The sequence below is a fragment of the Bombus pascuorum genome, chromosome 12 (genome assembly GCF_905332965.1).
Source record: "Bombus pascuorum chromosome 12, iyBomPasc1.1, whole genome shotgun sequence".
Taxonomy (NCBI): domain Eukaryota; kingdom Metazoa; phylum Arthropoda; class Insecta; order Hymenoptera; family Apidae; genus Bombus; species Bombus pascuorum.
In genome coordinates this window covers 5490190-5505169 of record NC_083499.1, presented here as the reverse complement: position 1 = coordinate 5505169, position 14980 = coordinate 5490190, and the positions used below count along the sequence as shown (strand labels likewise).

Here is a 14980-nt window from a genome sequence, read left to right as displayed (position 1 = left end):
CTCCACGTGTATTCCAATTGCGATTGAGTGTTGTATAAATATTGGTTCCCTCGAATGCGATCTCTTGTACGGCGTAATTTAATGTTGAAAAATGAGAAAATGGAGAGCGTGATCATATGGAGTGATGCATTGTTCGAAATAATTAATTGGCTATAGGAAATCGATGATGATCTGAGTAAGCGATAAAATATGTATTAATCCTTCGGTAAGAACACGATATTCTATTCAAATCGATACTTCATTTCTAATCTACTCGAAACATCGAACAAACAAAGTACATAATACGTATAATCAACCGGCCATATTTCCACAAATAGAATACGAATTAAAAGAAAATGAACATTTGATGTTAATAAAAATTCCATCAAAGTGGTCGTTCATCTTTGTGGAACAATAACGAAATTAGCAAACCGTTGTACGTTGTAACGAGGCATATGCTAATGCTTCGTACCCAAATGCAAACTGGCGAAAATTTCATTAAACGCAGTGACCTATCATTGGACATCGCGTAATACCTACGTGCATGAATAATTGACGCGCGTCGACAATGATGGATGCGTTGTTTCGTGGCACAAAAGCGGAGGAAATAATCGACGTTTATGGAAATTAGTCCCTTGGTAATTTCTGGCTTTCGTTTTTCGTAAAGGAGAATCACGATAGAGGAACTGTAATTATATTGGCGAAAATGGAACAAGGATTCTTTTGGAAAAGACAGAAAAGACCGACTCTTACGAATATGTTATTCGTATTATACGAAATATTTTGAAATCATAACTAGCACCATTATGAACGCTGACGATTATATTGGTCGAGTTTAAAATAAATTTGAAAATATATATAGAAACTACAAGATTTAATACAAGCATATATATATATCGCAGAAATTACAGAAATAATTAAACAGTCAATTATCCATTACATTAATAAATCTCAACACGCAGTGAGGCCATATTTAACATTTATTACATTCTCGAGATAGCTGTTCATACTGTATAGGTAACTTTTTATTATGTACATGACTTTGCTATGAATATCTTGCAGTTTCTATATATATTTTCAAATTAGATTCAAATCTTATCAGTATAATCATGACAGTCTCATTATGGTGTTAATAAAATCTCGAAATTTTTCAGACAGCATGTACAACATAAACCGTGAAAGCCATACTATGGCAAGTGTCCACTTAGTTTTGTGAACCAATGTATATATATCGTTCACTAGGCATAAAAACGTTTTGTAATGGATAGCATTGTGTAATCGAGTTACCGCCAGGTCGTCGTGGAAAGTGAACTGGATTTGATATAGGCAAGAAAGCATTTCGAAAGTATATTTATTTAAAAGTGGTTACACAACGACGCGTACACTGCACTCGACCGGTTACGCGCTTAAGTTGCAAAGCGTACAGCACCTCCTAGAGCGCCTCTACATCGAGTAATCGCAATCGCGGAACCGCGCTGTTATAGTCGATAACTGATAGTTCGTTTCGTGCATATAAACGTTCTACGAATTATGTATCTATCTGTTCGTGACACTTTAATTAACAACTGTAAGTAACTATCGGTGGAAATATTGGATACCGATCATTTGATAATGGTCCTCTAATAAAAGCAAATTTTTAAAAACTGTATTATTGAGATGTACAGTGGAGGATGAAAGAAAGTTTGAAAGTGAGAGGGTACCACCAGCAAACACCATAACCTTAGAGACTGGAAATGCATTTGACCAGAGAAACGAATGGACATAAAGTTGAAAGTTACTAATTTATTATATACACACAAGTAGCAATTTTAAACTTTCTTTCGTTCACCACTGTGTCCTTAATGTCGTTTCGTACCATTATGTGACTATAATTGTCCATGCACGACGAAGTATTGTTTCCCTTTATCGAAAGCATTTGGAATATTCATCGTAGATAAATTTCTGAACGTAAGTTCGCAATAAAATTGATCCTTAATCACTAGTGTTAGTAGTAGGAAAATTTCAATAGCAAATATCAGTAATTTTTAATTTAGTATATTAGTACAGAAATTTTTAATTTGGCAGATAATTCATCAATTTTTATTAAGGGGCAGAATTTTTTCTAAATTACATGCGATGTTGCAGGAAGTCTGGAGACTCGAAGGAGGACGAAAAACAAATTCCCGTGAGCAAGAATCGTTGCTCCTGCTGTCTAAAGCCATTTTTCTTGGGACGTGGAGTCCGCTGTGAGGATTGCGGTGGAAAATCCTGCAGGAAAGGCTGCTCCCGTTGGGACCCGTCAGATAACGCTTGGCATTGTCTCTTTTGCCGTCAACAAAGGTTCCCACGGCGATATACTAATTCGTTACAAAATTCTACACGAAACTCTATTTAATTTTACGAAACGTCTAGTAACTTCATTAAACGATTGCATAATTTCTCCTTTCGATTTAACTCTTACCTTGCATAATTTTGTAAAATAACATTGATGCGATCGTTATCATTCGACTTTCGAAAAGTTTTTAATGAAATTCGAATTTTTTATTAGGTACTGGTTGAAGAAAAACGGAGTAGAGGCATTCGGTGGGCCAATCGACGAGAAAGATTTACATCGATACTTCAATACGGCAAAATCACAAGTTTACGTGGCAGGTTTGTTTATTAATCTTTATTCTACGATTTCTACGAATCTTTAATTTGCATAGGAAGTATATCGATCAATCAACATAATTTAAAAAGCAGAGAATATTAATGACGATAAAAAAATTATTTTCTAAAGTTCACCTTGGAATTATTTATCCTCCTTGCGATAAACAAACTTATGAGTAAACCACTTTTTTTAAATTCAACGTTTTGATTAATTGCGATAAGTCGATATGAAAAAATGAAACAATATCTTTTCTTATTTGAAACCATAAATTTAATTCTTGGATGATAATATAAATGTGAAAGGTGATAAATGATCGATCTTTTGATATGGATTACATGGATTATCGACATTGTCACTTTCCCCATCGATAAAACCGTGTTGCAATCGTTATGATTATCGCCGGAAACGGGTCTGATACCAATTATATAAGGGCGTAAACGAATCGAAGACAAGAAGACTTTTATCGACTCAATAACCGGTTTCTTTAGAAACAGCGACGAAACTATTTCAATTAATACGTGTCCGAGGAAAAAGCAGGAAAACAAACTAGTTCCTAGCGATATCATCTTTTCAACGTGTAGTTGCTATAAAATGATCTACTGGGAGTTGTCATTTGAAAAAGCATTTTGCTCGTTATCCTTAGGAAGACCATCCAGTTATGTGGAAATATTTCTACTATTTTATTTAGAATTTTATTCATAATTTCCTGGTTTCTACTCTATAAGCATACAATTTCATTCAAAGTTCCTTGCTAATATTACAGACTTATAATATTATGCACGAGTGTATATAATTAAAGTATTATGATGAAAATAAGCAAATACAATATAATCACGATTTTATTTCAATATTATCATTAATTTTGTCATAAACATTTGAAAGCAATTATATAGTATAATAATTATATATAATACTAGCATTATAATTGGAATAACAAGATATCAAAGAACCGTTATTTTGACAGGCTTTATAATTCCAGTACTGAAGACATCCTCAACGGAAGTCAAACGAATATTCTATATTTAGTATAATATATTAAGCAAAAGGAAAGGCATACATAGCATAGAGAAAATCCACATACTCCTTGTAGCCACTGTAAAATGTTCCATCTCTGTCTCGTCTCTGTAACCTATAGAATTTCAAAAGCATTCGCGAATTCTGCAAACGACAATATCTACTTGTTGCGCCACCCTCTGCTCCAAACTGCATCCAAAATTATTCATCAAACATATCGTGAAAAGTTTGAATAAAAGCACCTGGTGAATAGACACGGCGAGTGCAGCTAGTAAAACTTGCGAATGCAAGAAAATCGACGCGTCCCTCGAGTTCCCAAGAAAATCGATCCGACGGACCCCTTATAAATAATGCAGCTTCCAAGGCGACACAAGGTGGAGCATTCCTACATGTTCCTCGCTAATGCAGTGCCTTGAAAAGAAGCAACGGAGAAACGATTGTCCACGAAGGAATCGCGAAGAGGTCGAGCTCGAAGAAGAATCGCGGACAATTGCAAGTCCTTCGAGGAAAATTGATTTGCAGGTTGGAAGCCGTGGGCGCGGTGAACGATCGACGAATCGATACGCGTTGTGCATACGGTGCTAGAGAGGGAATTAATTGCGAGTTTGTCGTGGAGACAGCGAGCGGCGTGAAATTCGAGCGAATTTCCACGACTCGACGATAATCTCGAACCATCTGTTCTAAACGACGATGTAAAGCTTAATTAAACGTCGAAACGACCTCGTGTAAATTTTAATCGCGTTACTCTTGCTCCACCTAGCATTTGTTTCCCTCGCTTTGACGTCGTCTCCCTTGCGATCCTTAAACTGTTCGGCTATATAGCTGTGCTTAAGGATAAGTCAATTCGAAGTTGAATTTTACAAACTCAGATGTTCCAATTCTACCGACTACTTTCATTTTCCCCCACTATAATTATCACTTGGTCGATCATCTATCTCGAATTTTCTCTCTGTTTTCTATTTCCTTATATATATTTTTACCGTTTACATATTTTATATGATAACGCAAGATTAATGAAAATTACGCGAAACACGTAGATACACGTTTGCAAGCATTCGACGCGGCGAATACAAAATAACATATACGAAATCATCCATCAACTCACCGTCTTAGTTAACAAAACGTCATCTCACGCCAATAGATTGCCGCAAGAACATTGAGAAATTCGTGAGACGTTATTACTAATCGAAGAAGATTATCTAACCTGTCAACACGAAAGATCAACGTCAATCGACGTAATGAACGTTGCAATTTGTCTAGGCTTTTATACGGAAACATCTATAAGAGGATCTTAGATCTTTAGCTAATTGGAAGAGATTCACGACACGAGCGATCCAGCGAAAGAATGGGAAAAACAGTCGCAAGGAAAATAAAGAAAAACGAAATTAACCCGAAATAACTACCTGAGAAAATCTTGGAACGAACATGTTAATTGACGTTGGATTCAGCGTTGAATCGCGAGCTGAGACACTATTGTGCCATCTTGAAACGGGCGTCCTTGTTCCAAGCCAGAAAAGTCGTGTAACGGAAGAGGCAACAATAAGAACGGGTCGCAAAAATGATCTCACGCTGGATTCCCCGCGATGCTCATTGTTCGTTGCACATGGCCTACGATCTTTTCCGCGTGAATCGTATCGGACCGTTTGATCAGGAACGAGAACTTCTATCTACTAGATAGCGGACGGATAAAATAGTGGCCCCGTGGAAACTGTAGCTTTTCTTCGATGTAAAAAAATGCTCGTGTCTCACGTCACGTGGAATGTACGCGATTCATGACTCCTCGGCCCGTTATGAATAACTTGACAGTGCAAGTTACGATGCAGGTCACTTGTGTAGTGAGACAAGGTTCTTTGAGTTAACTAAACTCCGATATCTTGAAGTTCGATCTTCAACTTTACACAGAATAATCAATCTTGTATGCTGTATGTTGTAAGAAATTATTAGTCGAACATAATAATGAATGAATAGGAAAATATCGTATATTTTAGGTGTAGTAAGAAAAAAAATACCAGAAAGTATGGTAGAATCATTAAGATCAGTGAGGAGATGTTATATTATGAGAGCTAATAAACGAAACGATAAAATAACCTGTGGAAATAAATAACATTCACACGGCACTAAATTACATAGGATAATTACAACAGAAAATATTAAGGTCAGTCGTCATTATGAAAAAACTATAGCCATCAAATTGTCGACAATATACTGTTCTAAATATAATGTATACGCGACATATTTCAATATTAATAGTCTATTATTAGAAGATAATTTAAAAATTTGTCATTATCAAATTACTTAGCTTGATACGAGTATACTTCTAACCCAAATGATCTTATCTTATTCGATCATAACGTTAGGCAAGCACGAAAGTAATTTGTCATCGAATTATGCTATGCTATGGATTTGCCCCTCCACCCAGAATTTTGTGCTTTGTATTTTATTTGTATCGACGAGGCTGCACATGTACGTGTAGAGAGTTGAGTAACGTTGGGAAAGTTTCTCAAGGAAGTTTTGAAGAACAAGAAACTTTTAACAAGATCCGTGGTTTCGTTTTATTAACCTGATATTACGTGTGTATGCTGTGTTTAACTATCAGGTCACAATTTCTAAATTTTACTCTTTATAAGAAAAATTTTCTTTTTTTGTGAAAGGAATTATAATTGATTGTAGCTCTTTGCTTTTCGATCCAAAATTTTCGAAAATTTCTTAACTTTGAGACAGATATAAAAGAATCTACGATATTTGATTTCTTGTTTCCGTTTTTAAACAAAAATGAGTCTGGCACGTAATTAAAATCGAGAAAACTTATCCACGTTAGAGAAGGATTACACAACCTTAATTGAATAGTCGTTTGAAAGACGAGTTTGAAGGATGCAGTTTGAGAGTTACAGGAATTATGAATTCCTGAAGGAGGCAAGATGGCAGGAGGTTTGTCCAAATGGAGATGCGTTCTTTGTACATGGATACACGCATCAGGTTTCTTGATTTCTACCAACTTACACAGCCTATTCCAAGGATCTGTTCTTTCTCCAAACATGGTCAGAGCACGGTCGTGCCCAACAGTTTTGTCCCTGTTCGTCGTTTTTCGCGAGCCGAAAGATCCACGCTCGTTATTTCTTCTAGGAAACCGGCATGGATCGCGTCGCATTCCGTCGCGCGAAATTTCAGAAAACCAGATCCTCCAGCTGGTTAGAACTCGCGATCTCTTCGCTTGATTACCGTTCGTCTTAAATTCGTGAATTGCAATAAGCTGAAGTCGAATTTTTATATAAAATGATAGATTGATTGATAGATGATAATGATAGAACGTAGTTAGAATATCTTTATAAAAGTTTTACATTGGGAATTGTAAATGAAAATTTAGGGGAGCTTTTTAATAGCTAATGGCCTTTAGAACGATGAAACGATGTTAACAGAATGACGAGAAGGTTTCAATTTGAAAATCTTGAAGATCTTTGAAATTGAAAAAATTGCAAATCTGAAGATTTTGCACTCTCCTGAGATCGATGAATGTGAGACAAGATTTACGAGAATCTAAATCACATCGCGTTACTTTTATTCATCACAGTTTTAATTTATAAATATCTTAAGAATGAAAATCTTTCAGTATCGTTCTTCTCCAGAGACCATGAATCATTTTGTTCGTTGCATAAAAGGGAAGAAAACTTTAGAGATATATCTCCAAGAATTTGTAAGAATCTAAAGCACCTTAATCTTTTAAGATCATTTAATACTGTTCTACCGCGGGAGATCACGATTCATCTCCTGCGTTGAATAAAAGGAAGAAAACCTCTAGGGAAATAAGTCCATGAATTTATAAGAATCTAAAGCACATGATCAACCTATATCCACGATAATCTCGGCTTGCAATTGCAGAGAAAAGCTTCTAACGAAACGTGTTTTAATATCTTTCTTCCTCAAGAAATTACTCAACTCGTAATTGCACTGGAATTGCTTCTAACAACGCGTCTTTTATACAGGTTCCTCCGTACAAGACCATAATCCATATTCTTGGCCATATAAGAGGAGAAGAAACTTGTACGCATATTTTTAAAAATTTATAAGAACAAAAAGAAACCAACCTTTATACGCAGCACCTAATATCAAATACCTAATTCCGGAAAAAAAAATTCCCTACGATGCGCCTTTTAACCGAATCCTTCGTTAAGAGACTACAAACCATTTTCTTCGTCATGAAGAAAAGAAAGACGAGCTTTAGATAAGTATTTCCAAGGAAACCACTTTACTCCTGTCCTGGAAGACATCATGCAAGGGGCGCGGAAAAAGCTTAAAGCAAGCAGGTTGTTAAGACACGGTGGCAGGGTCGATTAGGAGCCGCGGGGCCGAATTCCGATCGGTTTTCGGGCCGGTTGTAAGCGGAACTCCCGCGCGCTCATCGGTCTTATTGTCTCCGGGCCCTCCGTAGCGAACCTCAGTTCTGCTCCAGTACTCTTGGGAGTAACATCGCGCACTCCTGTAATCCTTTCTGCTTGTTTCTTTCGCCGTCTCGTCCGCTCCGTTACTCGCATCCCTGGAAAGAATCCGCTCGCGCAAAACGAGTCACCGAGCGGTCAATGTCGATCGCCACTCGGACCGATCGAGCAACATTTTTTCCCCTCTCCTCCTGCGTGAATTTTCTTTCGTGTCGTTTATTCCGTGAAGGAGGATTCTTCTCGACTCGGCTCGCAACGACACGTCGTTTACTTCGTGCACGCGCGTGTTGTGCAACCGCAAGGTGACTGCCAGGGTCCACGCGTGGGGAATAATCGTGTATCGATAATAATTGCAACGTGCACGCGAACAAGCTGCAATCGCGAAGGACGGAAGTCGAACGAGCCGGCAACGTGAAAGCAGGTCCCGTTGGTGAAAATATCGTGGAACCTAGCGTTTTCTTGCCATTTTTCAGTGAACGTCGTCGAAGACTTTCAGAGAGCTTGTTCGAGATCTGGTCGATGGTGAGGAAGGCTTCCAGTAACCGGTTCTATACGTTTAGAAATGGAAAATAGCAGACAAGGACGGCAGAAGCGCGCGAAAGTCGCGATACCTAATCAAGACTGAAGGATTAGTCTGGCTTCGAACGGGATGATTGGAGATGAAAAAGTGGATGAGACGTTTCGAAAGGCTCGACGAGTGGAACGGGTTAGTCGGTTGATGATTCTGCAGGCATTGTAAAAATTTCGAAGAAACTTCCTCCAGAGATTTTTTCTCGTTTGTTCACTGCAGGCTTGTTGAAGATGTAATGTGAAAAGAAGAAATTGATGGAAAATTGAGAAAGGATATTTAACGAATAGAGCCTCGTTTTTTTTCGAACTTTCGAGAATAGAGTGCAACTAGAACGAACAAATTGAAACTTGACAAAAGTGAGTGATAAGAAATGTTTAATAAACGAAGCCTCGTTTTCAAGCCAAAAATAATGCTTGTTAGAGACAAGTGATAGAAAATTGGAACGAAGTTTCATAAGTGTACTCTTGTCCTAGATTAAAAAGCAACAAAAACGGTCACACTGATCTCAAGATCGGTAACAGTTTCTACTCTACGTTACAGATCCATCTTTGGAGAAGAATTATAGAAGAAGAATTTATAAAAAATTCCATAAGATCCTTTCGCAACATCCAACATCAAAACGCAATCAAAACGATCATCAGAATCGCGTTTCATCAGAATCGTCTCAAGATCCGTAACGATCTTTAAATATCCATCTCTAGAAAAGGATGTAGAAAGAGAATTTGTAGTAAAAGATTGAATAAATAAAACACATAATGGTCGATGATAGGAAACGAAGGATGGAGTATTCGAAAGACTAAAGAGATTGTATTTTGATTCAACCGAAGGGCAAAGGATCGACGCCGTGGGACGAACGTCGAACCAAGTATCCTCGAGCGAAGATCGATGTCTGTTCGCGCTCGAGCGGCCTCGAAGCCGTGTGATAACTGATAAATATACCGGTCTTGCGGTACTCGCCTAAGAGAATGCGGTTACAAACACAAGGGGAAAAAAGGACTACAGTGGTAGATCTTTAATGGTCGTCGATACTTTCGTTTAGAAAGCGCCGCGTCAGTTGCACAAAGATTCGCGATCGCGCCGCGTCGTTCCCTTGAACCGATACTTGATACGTCATTTCGACCGGCGCCTATTGTAAACAAATCGATTCGGTCAACAGTTTTTGAAAATGTTCGTGGCAACACGCGATTCGTGCTCATGTTGGGACAATCGTTCGTTCTGACGAAAGGGGGAGAAAGTTACGGCCGCGTGAATGAGTAAGTTGTTTCCATTTTTCCTTTTTCTTGCCTCTTATCTTGTATCTTAGATGGATGGATTTAATTGGATGGAAAAATTAGGGAACCTGTTGAAGTAGCAGATATTTTCGTTATTCTTGTTAAATTGAAGATAATGATTGAACGATATAGATAATAATATAGGAGAATAATTAGACGAGTAGTTTGTTTAACAGATAATATTTGCAGTTTTGAGACGAACAAATTAAAGAGTCACGTGTTAAATAATTGCCACTTGTCTGTTAATCTCGTACGATAAAAGGTTAGTATTTTTGAAGATATTACGTTAGATTGTTAATTGAACTAGTATTTTATTTGTCAGGAATCGTCCGTAGTTTATGAAGGAAAAATTGAACAATCATATATAAAACATATGTGATGTGTGCTATAAAATGTTCATATATCAAGCTGATAAGGTAAAAGTAATGTTAACGATGCCGGACTTATGCTCGTTGACCCAGTTTAAAATGATATCGCAGGGACAGCTGCTCATCGTTCACATGGAATCTTTTTCCTTTCGAACCTTACGAAGATTCAAAGGAATTTAAATGTAGTGTGCTTAATTGAACACAATAACGTCGGTTTGATGAATCTCGCTTCCGTTTCCAGTCGAACAATTCAATCGAAAGATAGTGCAAGTACCGCAAACGATGAGAAACGAAGAAATTAATTACGAGGCTAAACGACGTCCTTGATTTTAATTCTCAAAGGAGTTATAAGCTCATCGGTCGTTTCGTCGATCGTTTAATTAAACTAAAGCTGACTATGAAGTATAAAGCACCGCTTTTGCAAAATAATTTAAACAAATATTTGAATTTTTTAGGAGTGGAAAATGCAGCTACCAGTTCGGGACGGGGTTTGGCCACGAAGGAAGAAGAGGCGAACACGATGGAAACGGTTCGAGATTTCGTTGAGAAGATAGTGGTGAGATTGATGGGTAACTTGAACGACACCCCGATCCATCGATTATACGATCATCCGGCATGTAAGTCTAAATACACAAATAAGCAAGTAATTGCGCTCTCTCTTGCGCCTTTAGCTTTGCTTTACGTTGAAAAATGAGCTATAATACACGTAACAATTAATTTTTATAAATTGAAACAGATTGAGAAAAGTAACGGGAAAATTATAAATTAATATTTCACCATATGTTCGCTTTTTTAATTTTTTAACAAATGTTAGTTTAGATGACCGCAAGTGTATCCGATGTGTAACCAAGCTATGCTGCCATCTGCAGAAAACGCTCGAATGCATTGAAATAAGAAAGGAGACGTATCTGGAGAGCTTCGAATTCCTTTCTTAATCGCTACGGCTATATTTCTACCCGCTGCGTATTTGTTACCTACTTAACAATTAACTACCAACCATCTTGATCGCCTTTTTACCCCTGATACATCTCTAAAACGCGGCACTGCCCGGTTGGCAATTAACTCTCGGGTATCTCGATTGCTTCTTTGACGCTTGGTTGCGCCGCGACTCTGCAACCGAACGTTTCCTCTGCGAAACAAAAGTTACAAGAAAACGTCCGCACCTGTACAGGCTGTTTCATATCCATTTACAAATACAAAACACCGAAAATCAGAAATACAAGAAAAGAATAATTTTGAGATATGGGGAAAATATTCCTCCACGATTAACTTTCCATTGTAAAGTTCTAATACTTGTAACGTGTCTTATTCGATTTAATGTAACATGTTTTAAAACGGAGATGTGGTTTAAAACACCCTGTACAGAATGCACATTTAACAGTCGCAATTAAGAAAATATAGCAGTTGTTAATGAAAAGCATGAAAGAAACAAACATGACATCAATTTCTAATTGCACGTTTCCTTGCTCGAGCTAATAACTCGACTAACGCTGGTTGCTAGATGACAAGCTTATGGAAAGACATATAACACCCTTGGTAGACGCGCTCTCACGTTTGGCCATGGCCCTGCGATTGTCCTTAGAAAGTAAGTAGCCCTTCACGTCGTTCGTATTCTTCAAACGAGACAGCACACACTGTTTTGATTTCACAACCAATATATACCTTTTATCAAGCTATATTCTATCAGGCTATAATTTTCGATGCCTGGACATCGTTTGAAGATATCAAACAACTCTAAAAATCCACGTATATGTGCTTCAAAGTATAGGCACAGGCGTTATGATTTAGGATGATCGCACCGCAACGCAGCGATGTGGAACGGGTTGCCTGGCCCTAGGCGCCTCGAGCGTTTTCGCTCAAATACACATACAGGCTCGCTTCTTACAAACGACTCAAAACATAATACACACAATGTACAGTCTGGGACAAAAGTAAGTGAGCAACTAGTGGAAATAGATATCAATGATGTTTCGTTAAATATGGTTTCTTTACATAGAAATGTAAACATTAATTTCAACGATTCATTAAATAGTCTTAATAGATAAACTTAGATTTATAACACCATGTACTAGTTCCATTAAGCTTCATTGACACTTACTTACGTTCTTGTCTTTATCCCCGACTGTATCCTAAAATACACGTTTCGCGTGACTTTTTACGATCATATCTGCTCCGTTCTAAAATCTCGTGTCCTATAACTATTATTTCACCGCGTAATCTCGATGACCCAACATTTTATCTTACTCAATAAAATCCGTTCTCCAGTCGAGCGATGTTAGAACACCATGCCAATTAATATTCGATTAGAATACTAATGACTGTTCTAATAAGGAAATTTTATAATGTATGTAGTTCTTTCTTTTTGCTTCAATCGGAATGACGTTCGTTCGTCGATGACGAGCGAACCAACGTCGAACGACCTAGCTTTAGAGAGTTACATAAGCAGCGTAGAAATCATCATTGTCGCTGCCGGTCTCTGTTTGACGATTCAGTGCGCGTTTTTTACCTTCCCACGAGCCGGAGGTATCCTTAGAAAGAAGTCGATGCAACCGTAAAACGGAGACGACTCGTTCGGTGCTCACGATTTTGCAGTTCTTGTGGAAGAATTTTTCTAATTATTCTGGTTGGAATTACGTTAATTACGGTATGGTTGTGGTAGAATCGTACAAGACTGGGAATTGTCATAGGCTGGAATTTGAGAGTAGAAAATGTAGCATTTGGAAAAGAAATGTGGTACAAGTGACACAATCTCTATCTTGGGGAAACTGTGAAATCAAACTTTTTCGTATGGAAATCGGTTTGCTCGTGGACATTAATCTTCTGTACGTACATTGGACTATCTGACGATTCGAATGAAATTTTATTCTTAGATGTTTTTATTGCGAGTCTATATTTGCATTGGGAAGTTTGAAGCATTTAACATTTAAATTAATTCTCCGTCAGATATTTAGATGTCTGACTTCTAACAATCCATTTCGAATTTACGCGAACTATTCACACAAAACTCTGCCATTTCCCAATCGTATCACGCTCCTATACATCTCAAATACACAATACGCATTCCTGTCACGTGTAGTCAAGTCTCTACGTGTATTCCTTGAGTCACTCGTTATCGATATGTACTCTAGTATGAACGTTCGATTCTCACTGAGAACTTTCCGCAACCAATAGATCGACATCTACACGATTTTTCACTCCTATATGTCCACTATCGATCAACAGCTTGGATTCATTGTCGTGAACAATTCGTAGAAACGACGAATTTAAAGAAAAAAAGTTAGCCCAACACTTTTTTACACTTTTTACATTGAGAAACCAACTGCTCCAAAATTAATAAAAAAAAAAAAAATTAACAGGAAATCCAGTATAGATGAAACTGGTGATATAATTTCAAATTTTAGAAGCTTGGAAACACACAAAAAGATTTTCCAGGTAAATACGAATCTTATCGTTTTCTGTATTTATCTTGCTCTTGGGAAAAATGCGCCGAGCTCTTTTAATTGAAACTGAAAGGAGAACAAAAAGATAAAAGCGGGAAGCGAGGACGACGTGTTCCCACACTGTCTATCGATTTTCGTAGCGTCGAAATCGCAGTTTCATCGGGATAAATTCGAACCTGATCCTCTGCCAGAAAGGTTCTGGTTCGAGTGGGATGACTTGTAACTCGAGAAATCAGGCGAGAAGAATAAAGCTCCTAAGGAAAGGCGCGACTCGCTTGTAAGAAAAAAGGCATGATTAAAAATTCATGATCTTTAAACTTTACTGTAAATTGGTACCATATCAGGATGGTTTGACGTTGAAAAGATAACGACGGGTATTCTACGACGAAATTTTGTGTTTCTTCACTCGCATTCACAATGATCCAAGTGTAACGTGTATAAGAAAGAAACCGCTTGAATACATTGTCATATGTACAAAAGCAACAAAAGAGCGCGTATGGAGGATAGATAATTTGCATGGAAAAACGATCGTCGTGTCAAACGCGCATGTAAAAGTCATATAGGCGACATTTGTTCTCGTTTGCATAAGCTTTACCTCGACATTCGATGGCAGGCTACCGAATAATTCAGGAAAAACGTTTTTTAACTGGGAGAATATGTTTCTCAAATGATAATATTTGTTATTTATTTAAATGTATTCATAGGTTTCTTAAATTAAAAGCAGATGAATAAAAGATAAACAAAAACGAATGTAGATTTACATAATACGTATTAAATGTTTGAGGTAGAAATACCACATATGTTAATGTCAGTGACAATATTGGTTTTCTGTATGGGTTATAAAGACATTCAGCTGATATTTTTTCTCTGTCACTTTATTTCTTCGACTATCATTCGTCAATGTGTCTCACGCTATACTTCAAAGTCTACTTATGTGGTATTTTAAGGTCATCTTTCTTTAAGCATTTTGCTGATAAAAATTTATCAACAAAAATTATGAATTTAAAATTTATGCAATTAGTTCTTCGTTGATTGTGAATTCCCATTTTAGAAATTTCTTATCTTTTATCAATTGTTATATATTTGACGATAATTACTAGATCCTCTTCACTTTTGTGCAAGTTATTTTCTGACGAATGAATCATTCGCGGTTCTTCAATCGAAGGACGATCTAAAGTACGGAACAATGGTGAATATAATGATTTCAGGACAATAATCTTAAACGACGTAGCTCGTTTATTGATTGCGTAAGAAAAATGAGTCAGTATCCGAAAG

At 37.3% G+C, this 14980-nt stretch overlaps 1 protein-coding gene across 6 annotated transcripts in view; it reads left to right on the top strand.

Moving 5' to 3' along the window:
• LOC132912762 (uncharacterized) overlaps positions 1-14980 on the top strand; it is a 54276-nt gene that overhangs the window by 18276 nt on the left and 21020 nt on the right. For 4 of the 6 annotated variants that reach the window (XM_060970459.1, XM_060970460.1, XM_060970457.1 and 1 more), the window contains exons 2-5: positions 2104-2298; positions 2507-2610; positions 10721-10882; positions 11767-11850. In XM_060970459.1, the coding sequence (XP_060826442.1) occupies positions 2104-2298; positions 2507-2610; positions 10721-10882; positions 11767-11850 (545 nt within the window). Of the gene's footprint in view, positions 1-2103; positions 2299-2506; positions 2611-9683; positions 9880-10720; positions 10883-11766; positions 11851-14980 lie in introns of those variants that run through there. The other 2 variants (XM_060970462.1, XM_060970463.1) reach the window with 2 other exon arrangements.